Source organism: Dreissena polymorpha, chromosome 15 (genome assembly GCF_020536995.1).
Source record: "Dreissena polymorpha isolate Duluth1 chromosome 15, UMN_Dpol_1.0, whole genome shotgun sequence".
NCBI lineage: Eukaryota > Metazoa > Mollusca > Bivalvia > Myida > Dreissenidae > Dreissena > Dreissena polymorpha.
Window position 1 is genome coordinate 9,893,572 of NC_068369.1, and position 13,591 is coordinate 9,907,162.

General features: G+C 36.4%; 3 protein-coding genes and 1 long non-coding RNA gene across 17 annotated transcripts in view; 2 read left to right on the forward strand and 2 right to left on the reverse strand.

The window, feature by feature from the left end:
* LOC127860137 (uncharacterized) overlaps positions 1–13,591 on the reverse strand; it is a 355,128-nt gene that overhangs the window by 138,775 nt on the left and 202,762 nt on the right. The gene's annotated exons all lie outside the window — the stretch shown is intronic.
* Positions 1–13,591, reverse strand: part of LOC127860164 (protein CDV3 homolog) — a 337,157-nt gene that overhangs the window by 70,476 nt on the left and 253,090 nt on the right. The window lies entirely within an intron of this gene.
* LOC127860141 (uncharacterized) overlaps positions 1–13,591 on the forward strand; it is an 85,240-nt gene that overhangs the window by 18,156 nt on the left and 53,493 nt on the right. For all 9 annotated transcript variants that reach the window (XM_052398002.1, XM_052398008.1, XM_052398003.1 and 6 more), the window contains one exon: positions 10,946–11,098. In XM_052398002.1, the coding sequence (XP_052253962.1) occupies positions 10,946–11,098 (153 nt within the window). The remainder of the gene's footprint in view (positions 1–10,945; positions 11,099–13,591) is intronic.
* LOC127860180 (uncharacterized) lies at positions 5,264–5,880 on the forward strand. The gene is made up of 2 exons (XR_008039621.1): positions 5,264–5,482; positions 5,645–5,880. It is a non-coding gene; the product is annotated as an uncharacterized LOC127860180 (long non-coding RNA).

Consider the following 13,591-nt stretch of genomic DNA (forward strand, 5'->3'; position numbering starts at 1 on the left):
AGTGGGACTTCGAAATTTATGTCTGGGACGTCCAAAATTTTAGGCTTGGAATTCAGGACTTCCAACTTTTAAAAGCTAACGGAAGCGCTGCTTTAAGGTCAGAGGTCAAATATATGGCTTCAAAGCGGCGCAGTAGGGGGCATTGCGTTTCACAAACACAGCTCTTGTTTTCCCTATAAAACCATGCTTAGAATATCTCCTTAAGACCGGAACCCCCTCAATTCCGAATACCCGTCATTCATTTGATCAAAATTGGGTCATTCCATACGTAATTTATATTAAAAACCTGGTGGAAGTTAATTTTATTTCAATTCTATCTGAGATTTTGTTAGTATTTTTATGCCCCCCTTCGAAGAAGAGGGGGTATATTGCTTTGCACATGTCGGTCGGTCCGTCCGTCCACCAGGTGGTTTCCGGATGATTACACAAGAACGCTTGGGGCTAGGATCATGAAACTTCATAGGTACATTGATCATGAATCGCAGATGACCCTTATTGATTTTGAGGTCACTAGGTCAAAGGTCAAGGTCATGGTGACTCGAAATAGTAAAATGGTTTCAGGATGATAACTCAAGAACGCTTAGGCCTAGGATCATGAACATTGATAGGTAGATTGATCATGACTCTCAGATGACCCCTATTGATTTTCAGGTCACTAGGTCAAAGTTCAAGGTCACAGTGACCCGAAATAGTAAAATGGTATCCGGATGATAACTCAAGAACGCTTATGCCTAGGATCATGAAACTGTGTTGGTAGATTGATAATGGCTGGCAAATGACCCCTATTGATTTTCATGTCACTAGGTCAAAGGTCAAGGTCACAGTGACCCGAAAAAGTAAAATGGTTTCCGGATGATAACTCAAGAACGCTTATGCCTAGGATCATGAAACTTCGTAGGTAGATTGATAATGGCTGGCAGATGACCCTATTGATTTTCAGGTCCATAGGTCAAAGGTCAAGGTCACGATGACCCGAAATAGTAAAATGGTTTCCGGATGATAACTCAAGAACGCTTATGCCTAGGATCATGAAACTTCATAGGTACATTGATCATGACTCGCAGATGACCCCTATTGATTTTCAGGTCACTTGGTCAAAGGTCACGGTGACCCGAAATAGTAAAATGGTTTCCGGATGATAACTCAAGAATGCTTATTCCTAGGATCATGAAACTTGATAGGTAGATTGATCATGACTCGCAGATGACCCCTATTGATTTTCAGGTCACTAGGTCAAAGGTCAAGGTCACGGTGACCCGAAATAGTAAAATGGTTTCCAGATGATAACTCAAGAACGCTTATGGCTAGGATCATGAAACTTCATAGGTACATTGATCATGACTGGCAGATGACCCCTATTGATTTTCAGGTCAAAGGTCAAGGGTAAAGGTCACAGTGACAAAAAACATATTCACACAATGGCTGTCACTACAACAGAGAGCCCATATGGGGGGCATGCATGTTGTACAAACAGCCCTTGTCTTTGAAAACGCCTAATCGGATATCTCGAACTCACGTTTTTTCGATATTTTTTCTTGTTCCCTCAAACTTTTAGATATGAGAGTGGACTGTATATGTGTCCAATAAAATCTTATTAAAACATGTAAATACTCGATAAACCCGTTTGATTTTACTCGAAGGTGTTCTTAATTTTTACAAAGGTACAAAGGTGCAGCTTAAATCAATTTAGATATCAGCAACCCGTATCGAGTAATCTGTTATTCAATATTTAACACAGGTGAAGATTAGGTAAATTACAATATTAACGAGCCGTGTCACGTAGGTAGGAACAAGTATTTTAGGTGTTGATTAATTGATTTAGCCATTGACTACTCGAGTATCTGACGAACCATAATTCGATGCAAAATTTGTTAATATTGAAGTATTTTGTATGTATGTTGTGTTTTATGCTTTACTTTCATTTTATAAAAAAAATCATATCATTACTGTTGTTTTTTTCCCATTTTAGTTTATGTTATCTTACTTAATCCTAAAGACGACCTGTTATGTTAGTCTTTGCCAAAATATAACTTTATTTGGTCAACTTGTACCTGCAACAAACATAAAAACATCTAATGTATGCAAACACCCATCGCAATTTTTCTTCATAAAGAACACAAAATTAAAAAGGTATGAGTTGACCAACCGGAAAAATGACTAAAGTACAAGTTAACCAAATCAGGTACGTGTTGACTTAGGTATGAGTTGACTGGAAACCTTCAAATGTCACAAGTTATTATAATTTGCTTTAATGAAAACACTTCCAGGGTTCGCCAAAACCATCGGTCCGCCGGTCCTTACCGGCAAATTTTACTCAGGACCTACAATAAATTCAAGTAAATCGGTCCGACAGAAAGTCAATATAATTAAACAATAATTATAATATTAATAAACCACAAATAATCCAAGCTCGGCTGAACAAAAAGAGATTTTTTCAGATTTTCTTCGAATGGTTAGTAGACCGATATGAAATTAACCGTTTTAGTTTGGGACGTGACTCCTGCATTTCGATTTAAATTCTTCTTCCGGGCGCAGTGTGCTGGGCTCTTCTGGAGCATTGTCGCACAATTGTGACTATGTACATGGGTAAGGGAAAACACGTGCAAAACAGTTAAAACCAAGATAAAAACAAGATGCTCCAGAGTTAAGGCCTTGACATGTCCATCCTGGTCTAAAAGACGTCGAGGGATGGTGCCATGATCGTCGCTTCTGGTAGGCTGTTCCAGTTGCGGATGCCAGAGGGAAAGAAGGAGTATTTGTAGGCATTGGCGCTGGCAAAGGGTACAAGGAACCTGTTAGCGTGGCCTCTTGTATGAACACCAGCTGTTAGTAGGACGTGCTGGGATTGGATGTCAACTAGGTTGTTCACGATCCTGAACATCATGATAGCTTTGGAGTGCTGGCGACGGGCTTCAAGTGTGTCCCATTCAAGCCTTTTCATCATGGCTGTGACACTGCTGGCTTGTTTGAATTCGCCTGTGCAGAATCGAGCAGCCCTTCTTTGCACTTTCTCAAGCTTGTCCATGTTGGTCCTAGTGTGCGGGTCCCATACTGACTTTCAAGATGTATTATTGTATGTTAATGTGATCCAAACCAATACATAATACAAGGTACTCTCTTGTGTTGTGTTTTGCTGTTATAGTTTAGTCGGACAGTGGGACTGACAGAAACTGATTCGGACTGATAAAAATTTCAAGTCTGACTGACAGATTTTTCAAGATTTGGCGAACCCTGCACTTCTGATATGTCAAAACGCTTATCCAACCATAATTTGTCTATTCCAATCTTGAACAAATTTACAGTATCACATGTCTCAATGTCTTGTGGTAATTTGTTCCAAACTGAGATTGTGCGATGTCCAAAAGAATGACTTATGCCCTTTCGGTTTTGCAAGTTTTAAACAATGGCCTCTTATCCCACTATTTTCAGCATAATCAAAAAAAAATCCAGCATCAATATCATCAATTTTATGGATTATCTTAAATACTTGAATCATATCAAATCTTTTACGTCGATAGTCCTTTGAAGGAAGATTTAATTCAGCCAAACGATCTTGATATGATAGTTCACGGATTTCAGGTAGGTACTAATCTGGTGGCCTTACGCTGTGCATTTTCAATAATTTATTAACATTTCTTTGTGTGAGGATAGTAAACCAAGTCTTGATAGTCCATAAGAGATCTAGTGAGCGATTTGTATAGTGTCAAAAACAAGGATTTATCCATGTGGGTAAATTTTCTCCTGATTAGTCCAATTATACTGTTGACTTTATTATTATACTGTGCTACTAATGTGACTCTCAAAATTCAAATTGTTAGTGAAGAGTATACGAAGGTCCTTCTCAGAATCATCTCTGGTTAGATTTAGAGCATTTCCATCACCATCCAATATTTTATAGTTGAATTGAATTTCTCATTTCCATATGACACAATTTTACATTTGCTAATGTTGAAATTTAACAAACAGTCCTTACTCCATTTGCAAAGTTGATCAATATCTGACTGAAGTTGTTTTTGTTCATTAATCGATTCAATACCCTGATAAATTTTACAATCATCTGCAAACATCTTACACAAACAGCCAACCGCATCCGGCAAATAATTTATAAAGATAATAAAAAGCACTGGCCCAAGAATAGAACACTTATGAATCCCAGACAAAACACTCTACCAACTGGATTTCTGTCCATCAATAACTACTCTTTGCTTCTGGTTATATTAAAAATTTGTAAGCCAATTCAAAATTGAGCCTGAAATGCCATATACTTTTACTTTTTTCAGAAGTCTCTTGTGAGGTACACTGTCGAACACCTTCTTAAAATCTAAATATATTAGTGTCAACTTTAAGATTCTTATCTAGGGCATCTGTCCAGTCCTCCAATACAGCTAGCAATTGTAACACAGTATTTCTATTCTTTCGAAATCCAAATTGACAGTCTGACATTAGATTATGGGTAGTTAAATGCTGAACAGTATAGAGTTTCATTATTTTCTCAAGAATTTTGCAAACAACTGAAGTTAAAGATACTGGACGATAATTTCCTGGTTCACATTTGTCACCTTTCTTAAAGATGCAAGTTAGCTAGTTTCCACTCGCTGGGCAATGTACCAGTAGATATTGATTTCTGAAATATTTCACTGAGGGGTATTTTAAGTTCCGCTGCACAAGTCTTCAGGAAAAAAGGGTGGCAGTCATATAACAAGGTATGTGACTACGACCCTTGAAATGCTGATTTCAGCACACCAGCCAATTTCCAAAGGTCACAACTCCATCAATTTTCAATCTATCTGCAAGATCTTGATTTCAAACAATGCAGAAGACTTCATACTTAATGAAAAAATCGATGCCTGTTCACGTAAGTCTATCCTAACATAGTTATCAAACATCAACTTGCAACAATATTTCCTAGAATCAATCTGGCTACCACAAAAATACATTGCAAGAGTGCATAATTTGGTTGCACAGTCATTCACATTGTAATAACACATCTCATACAATCTCCTACAATCAAATTTAACACTTACTAAAATATATATCCATCTAACTCCAATCTGTTGCTAGAATCAGCTTTCCAATTATACAACCAATGCCTTTCACAATTGCTACACCATTGCCCAAGAATAGTCGCACCTTCGTTATTAACCAATGAATGAGAGCATAGCAGGGATGGAAATTAGTGGTTGCCCGTGAGCCCGGGGCAAGTAGATTTTAGCCTAGGCAACTTAAATTCAAAACTTGGTAGTCCAGCCGGGCAACTAGCTTTTTAACCAGGTTTTCCGAAGGAAAAAACTGGTTATTAGATTGGCGAATGCGGGCGGGCTGGCTGGCTGGCTGGCGGGCTGGCTGGCTGGCGGGCTGGCGGAATAAGCTTGTCTGGGCCATAACTATGTCGTTCATTGTCAGATTTTAAAATCATTTGGCACATTTGTTCACCATCATTGGACGGTGTGTCGCGCGAAATAATTACGTCGATATCTCCAAGGTCAAGGTCACACTTTGAGTTCAAAGGTCAAAAATGGCCATAAATGAGCTTGTCCGAGCCATAACTATGTCGTTCATCGTCAGATTTTAAAATCGGTTGGCACATTTGTTCACCATCATTGGACGGTGTGTCGCGCAAAATAATTACGTCGATATCTCCAAGGTCAAGGTCACACTTTGAGTTCAAAGGTCAAAAATGGCCATAAATGAGCTTGTCCTGGCCATAACTATGTCATTCATTGTGAGATTTTAAAATCATTTGGCACATTTGTTCACCATCATGGGACGGTGTGTCCCACGAAAGAATCACGTCAATATCTCCAATGTCAAGGTCGCCACGACTAAAAATAGATTTAAAAAAAAAAAAAACTTACAAAGGGGGTTAATTTTTTTTGGTCATTTCAAAAGTTCAGTTTGAGTTTTCTCCCTTTATCAGATTTTTTTTTCACAATGAAAACCTGGTTTTGTGACAATTTTGTCCCTTGTTTAAGCTTGAAACATTCAAGTACAATTAAACATTTAATAAAATTTACGACTGTTGATTTATAATTTTAATAATATTTATTCATAAAGGCCAAGGAAATTATTCAACTCAGACTCATATTAAGACATTATACACAGAAAGAGTGGTATGCAAGCAATTTTGTTCAGTTATCTTTTATTTAAAGAAAGTATTAAATACACATGACAATACATGTACATTGTACTGGGCTCGTTAGTCTTTAGCTGGGCAACCAAAATAGTAAAGATGGTTGCCCGTGTGGGCAACCAATTGTATAACGTTAGTTTCCATCCCTGCATAGCTTTCTTGAAAACTATTTTGAACTCGACAAAGGTAATCTCAAACCGTGTTACATTTTATGCAGACTATATAACTACATGTATGTTCATGTATAATTGTTTATTGTACATTTTTTATGTCCCCCACTATAGTAGTGGGGGACATATTGTTTTTGCCCTGTCTGTTGGTCTGTTTGCGCCAACTTTAACATTTTGCAATAACTTTTGTTATATTGAAGATAGCAACTTCATATTTGGCATGCATGTGTATCTCATGAAGCTGCACATTTTGAGTGGTGAAAGGTCAAGGTCATCCTTCAAGGTCAGAGGTCAAATATATGTGGCCAAAATCGCTCATTTTATGAATACTTTTGCAATATTTAAGATAGCAACTTGATATTTGGCATGCATGTGTATCTCATGGAGCTGCACATTTTGAGTGGTGAAAGGTCAAGGTCAAGGTCATCCTTCAAGGTAAGAGGTCAAATATATGTGGTCCAAATCGCTTATTTTATAAACACTTTTGCAATATTGAAGATAGCAACTTGATATTCGGCATGCATGTGCATCTCATGGAGCTGCACATTTTGAGTGGTGAAAGGTCAAGGTCATCCTTCAAGGTCAGAGGTCAAATATATGTGGCCCAAATCACTTATTTTATAAATACTTTTGCAATATTGAAGATAGCAACTTGATATTTGGCATGCATGTGTATCTCATGGAGCTGCACATTTTGAGTGGTGAAAGGTCAAGGTCAAGGTCATCCTTCAAGATCAAGTATATGGGTCAAAATTGCACATGTAATGTCACTTCTGCAATATTGAAGCTAGCAATTTTATATTTGAAATGCGTGTGTATCTCAAGGAGCTGCACATTTTGAGTGGTGAAGGGTCAAGATCAAGGTCATCCTACAAGGTCAACATCATATAGGGGGACATTGTGTTTCTCAAACACATCTTGTTCTGATTTAAAATAAATAAGTAGAAAAAGCAAAGATTGATGAAAACAAATAACTAATACATGTAATTGAATTATTAAATGAAGGTAGGATTATGGAAACATGCACAGAACATTGACTTTCCAAAGTATCCAACTTTTGGGGTTATAGAATTTGACTCTATACTCCAAGACACTCATTCTCAAAATTTCGGCCAATTTTATTTGGTTAAACATGTGGGAAAAAAAATCTTATTTTACCAGAAATTACTTCTAAAATCGAAAGATGAAAATATCTACGAAGCTTTAATACACATAGTTATCATCTACATGTGGGTTTTTTTTCATCTAAATACGTGCTTGAAACTTTTGTACATTTACAAGTTGTATTTTACATGACGGTTTGGTGTGCTAGCCAATAACTTGCATTACAGGCGAATCACAAACACATACAGTTTTCTTGTTAATCAAAAGTTACTTTCAATAACTACTGTTTGTATTCAAAATAGCTTTTGCCCTATTTATTTTAAAAAAAATTGGATTGCTGGACCATCATATATATATATCATTGTTTAAATGGTGAGCTATTTTCCTGACCATTACTTCAGTGTTTTTAACATTATTTTAGGAAAGCAACACCAAGTGATTTCTTCGAGACCATGCACAGATATCACCAATGCGAATATTGCATTCATCAAAATCTTGTGTTCAAGACATTTAGTGCAAAAGAAGTATGTGCACAATAATTTTGAAATACCAGACTGAACGTCAAGTAAACTACCACAATTACGTCTAGAACAGAGGGTGTTAAACTATTAATTGTATTTGTGTATTTTAATAGAATATTGTTATTTTATGATAATTACTTTTGAAAGATGGTGTATTAAGCAATGTTTTAGTTTGCAATTGTAACTGACGTTTGTCACGTAAAATACTCCTCCAAACATAGAAATAAAGAGTCGCTAATATAACAGTATGAAACATTTTAATAACTGCTAAAATTAACAAGATTCATAAACACTTAACATCTAACAAAGAACTTAAAACGTTATCCATTACTTCTTAATAATTGTTAAAACATTTATACATCTAATGACTTTCATCTCAGTTCTTTTAGTAATTCCTTTTGCGCAACAAATTAAATTGTATACATCACAGTTCAGTAAACTTGAAAAAAAAGCCTTGCTTTTCTGTAGAAATATGTTCGTCAACTTTAACGATATCATTTGATTCTAGATACAATGTATATTCTGTTAAATATGTTTTCTGTTTTGTTTATAAACATTAATAGTATGTGTCACGTAAAATACCAAAATAATATTTAATTACAAAACACTTTTTTAGGGAATGAAACAATGGAATAAACCTTGAAATCAACACGATCCATTTACTTCAAACATCAACAATAAGTAATTCGAGACATTATTCCTGACTTCGCAATGATTGTTTAAGAAATAACAATAATGCCATTCTTCCACCTGAACCTTTGAACAACAGAACAAAAAGCGATATCCAAGATGATGAAGGCAGTTTTTGTTCACACTTCTAGTTATGGTAACAAGTGTTAGTTTTGCTCAGCGATTTGAATCTTATTTCTGTCTAGCTCTGATAATTTGAAAAAGCGCTTTCCTTTTCCTGTTGAAATGGGTTCATCTACTTTGCAGATAATATCATTTGGCCCTATCCACAGTATGTCATCTTTTATAGGCCACTTTAAACTATCTTTCACTTTTTTTCCATGTTCCATGAATTTTATTTCAAATAACCCTTCATCTATATTTAATACTTTCCCAATATATGTCTCTCCATCATATTTCGCAGCGACCAAATCTTCTTTTGTAATCTCTTCTTCTACAGTATCGCACTCGTTTTCTTTGTCCGGATGTTGTGTGTCAGCTGGAACAAAATCTTCATTTTCAAAGGCGACATTTTCGGCAGCTTTGTTTTGATAATCTTCTTCAGTCTTACTTAAGATCTCTTTTCTCCATCCAACGTTATTTTCTGACCAAATAAAGCCCTTGTCAGTAAGGCAGTTGCTGCAGGCACGAGTTGTATCTCTCACCATAACTTTGTGTTCATTTACACCAACAACAGCATGTACTTTTCCCTTTTACTGTGTTAAGATGCTTTTGGCGGACATCGTTCTTCTTTTTTGCTTCTTCATACTCTGTTCTCTCGATTAATTCATACTTGATCTTACTGTCTAATTTCAAACCCCATTCATAGAAATCTTTCCCATTTGTGATGTTTACCTTTCCCGATTTTAAGGCTGTGTCTGCGGTCCGTTTAACCACACCCCCAATACCATCACAGGCCCCTCCATGGCCCGCCTCGAAGTAGTGCCAACTTGCTTGAACCCCGTACAATCGTGGATGATTTGCAACGGCATCAAAAAGCATTTTGTTGCGATACTGTGAGACAGGGGAGTCAGTCCAGTGATGAATGAATTTCACACCTGGATGAACTCCCTTTACCCACTGCAAAACCTTAACCAGTATCGCCAAAACCATGGACGAATTATGATTCAAGACCTCTGATACTACAACCATGCGTGAGTGGGATATTATGCCATTGTTATAATACATAACTACTGGATGCAATGTTACTGACTCTTGGTTCCAATACGCACTTTGTATCTCTTCCATTTCCTTTATGCCATATTTTTTGGCAAAATCCATTTGCACCAATACATGATCTTCCTTTTCAGCAAGACTCATTTTCATTTGCTTGAAGTCAAAAAACTTACCTAGAATAGTCATAGATTCTCACAGTTCGACACAAACGAATCCTTAAGAAATGGCGATTTTCTAAAACAGATGATGTCAGCAAAGTGTCTATGACGTATTTATAATGACAGGGTAACTTATATCGCTGTAAGTCATATCTAAACCCTGTAAAGATTAAAATCACGTAAAGTTGCAGTCACGTAAAATGTTTTTCATCAGTGCCATTGAAATGTGCAGGCCAATCATGATAGTCGACTAAAAATCTTTTCATTTCTCGAACATAGATACAAGACTAACATTTCAATGTTATATTAGATGACAGAAAACGAACACAAGCAAAGCTGTGCTTGTCACGTAAGGCTTCAGTGAAAAACGCAGACACTTTAAAGGAAATGAAAACAACTACAATTTTTTTTTTTATTATTTCACTCTGTATGTAATACATTTATCAACGTTATGCAATAGGATACTGTATTAAATATTATAAAGGTTCTTTCATTTTTGTGCTGAATGGTAGATACTGTGAGTGTTCTAAGTCGAATGACACGTAAAATACTGTGACCTTGGTACAAAATTAAATCATAAAAAACGAATGTTTGCAAGTGAACGGATAACTTTATATGATGTTTTTTATATTATCTCAAGACTACAGAGTTTAAATAAATACCATACATGATGAAAGCAAACACATTCAACTAGAATATCTCCATATAAATGAATGTGAATGGAGTTGTGACATGTGTTTTTGGCGTGGGGTGCGCGTTTTGAAATATTTCTTTTTATTCAAAACACTTCGATTGAAGCTTTATTATGTTTTATTTCCTTAAAATAAAAGTTTCACCGGCCCTAGAATTATTAAACTGATATGTTTCACTTCTTTAAAAGGTCACACAAGTTTGCAATTACCTTGTGACATGCTTTTGGTCGTTAATTTGAGAAAGAGTGAAGAGTAATTGACTGTTAACATTCAATGTCTTCATAACACCTTCAAACATTAAATTGAAAACAAATATATATTGTAGAAACCGATACCAGATCATCGTCGGAAGTGGGATACAGAGGAATATGAGAAGATTGTTGCAGCCCGCTTGGTGGAGGAGGAGAAGAAGGCCTTGGAAAAGGAGCTCTCCAAGCTCGACCCCCCAGTGAGGAGAGAAATGCCCAGAGAATACAAGGTAACTTCCTGTTAACAGTCGGGGATTGGGAAAGTTGGGAATTCCCTTTTTAGCTCGACTATTATATATAAAATATATATAGTGGAGCTATCCTACTCACCCAGGCGTCGGCGTTAGCGTGTGCATCAGCGTTAGCGTGCAAATGTTAAAGTTTTCGTACTACCCCAAATATTTTCTTTGTCCCTTGACACATTGCTTTCATATTTTGCATACTATATCAACATGAACCCAACCTATAAACAAGAGCAGACAACTCTATCAAGCATTTTGTCATAATTATGGCCCTATTTTCCACTTAGAATATGCAGCAAATGTTAAAGTTTGCGTACTACCCCAAATATTTTCAATGTCCCTTGACATATTGCTTTCATATTTTGCATACTTGTTTACCATCATGTCCCCAACCTATAAACAAGAGCAGACAACTGTATCAAGCATTTTGACAGATTTATTAACCCATTTATACTTAGAATATGCATATTATTGATAAATCTATGTTAAACTGCGTACTACCCCAAATATTTCCTTTATCCTTTGACATATTGCTTTTATATTTTGCATACTTGTTTACCAACATGACCCCAACCTATAAACAATAGCAGATCACTGTATCAAGCATTTTGACATATTATGGCCCCTTTACACTTAGATAATTGAACATTTTGCTTAAATTTCCATAACTTCTTTATGTATGATCACATTTTATTATTACTTTGACAAAACAACACTTACCTGAATACCACAATGGATTCCACCCAAACAATACCCCATGCCCCTACCCAGAACATGCCCCTACCCAGAATCCCTTCCCCCCCCCCCCCCCCCCCCCCACCCTCCCCCCCCCCAAAAAAAAAATTATGTTTTTTAAACATCATCTAATAAATTACCACACCCCACAGTAAACCACCCTCTCACCCCCCCATTTTTTTTAACATCATCTAATAAATTACCCCACCCCACATTATACCCACCTCTCACCCCCCTCCCCCCCCCCTACCCCCCAAACAAAATAAATGTTTTTTTTCCTTTTTTTAAAAGATCATCTAATAAATGACCACACCCCACATTTTATCCCCTCTCAACCCCTCCCCCCCCCCCCAAACAATTTTTTTTTTTTTTTTTCCTTTTTTTATTTTTGAAAGATTGTCTAATAAATTATTGAATATGAACAATTTCCCCAGGATGGCTTTCGCTATACTGTCAAGCACTCAAATAGCCGAGCCCGCTGTCCGCTGACAGCACTTGTTACTTGCCCGATCGGGAAATATTGATTGAAAAATTGCCCGATCAGGCAAGAAAACAACCATTTTTTATGTACCTTGGCAAAACGTGTCCGGGCATCACACAACTCATCCAAGGAACAACTTAAATAACTGAATCCAAACTTAAAACAATTATCTTAAATTTCGCATCTATCAACATTTACCGCACTTGCCTGTTTTGAAAACATACGGGCCAGAAGGAGCAAGTTGTCGAGGTTACAATATTTAAAAACTTGTCCGTTTTGAATTTGAATTTAATGAACGAGCAATAGAATGCGCTCTGTTTTCCATGTGGATTGGTGTATAGTGTTCAGGCATGACAGAAAACATCAAAGAATCACATTGAACAGATGAATTCAGTCTTTAAATAATAATCTAACATTTCACCGTTGCAATTTTCTTAAAGCGCTGTTGTTTTTCTAATTGTCAAACTCAAAGTTGCACGATTTAAGTATATGCGGCACATTTAACGATGTACTTGAATGTCCAGTTATATTGGATTGATTTTCGTGAATATACTTACATCTCTTATAATTGTACAAACACTTATAATTCGTGACCGAATAAACACAAGAACTATTTCAAGAACGTGGCAAATACTTTGCAAAGATAACGAACGCAACGATGAAAATAAATGCATTTGGTGTCTTCTCGTACAAATATAGAATTCTTTTGCGTTTCGTGCGTGCTAACAAAAACAAGATTTGGATTCCACGGATGCCTCCTTTGGAAAATCACTTACTGTAAAACCATTTAATTTTGTGTGGTACGAATTATCGTGGATTTCGTTGGTCCGCTGAACCACGAATTCAAGTACCAATGATTATTTATACATTTTAAATCCGAAATAGTCTGAACTGTTCCCGTTTTCAACCATTTTGAAAGAGACATTGTCTGATTGAGATATGCTATAGTCAATACAATATATTGTTTTTCTTGAAAAGTGTTTGGGTAATCATACTTTTTCATCAAGCACGGTATTTAAACTGTACATCAACGATTGTTCTCTTTTACACAACGTCGTCAAATTAACAGTTTGCAGATGTATCACATATGTCAAATAGTGCCAATTAAGGTCAAAAGAGACATAACGGTTTCACACATGTATTTTGGGGACCTTATTACTCAATTGTTACTACTAGGGGACCGATTGCGCTGAGAATTGCAAATATTGTTAAAACAACATTGATGGCAATTAGCGAGCGGGGACCCACAAGTGCGCGGCTATATC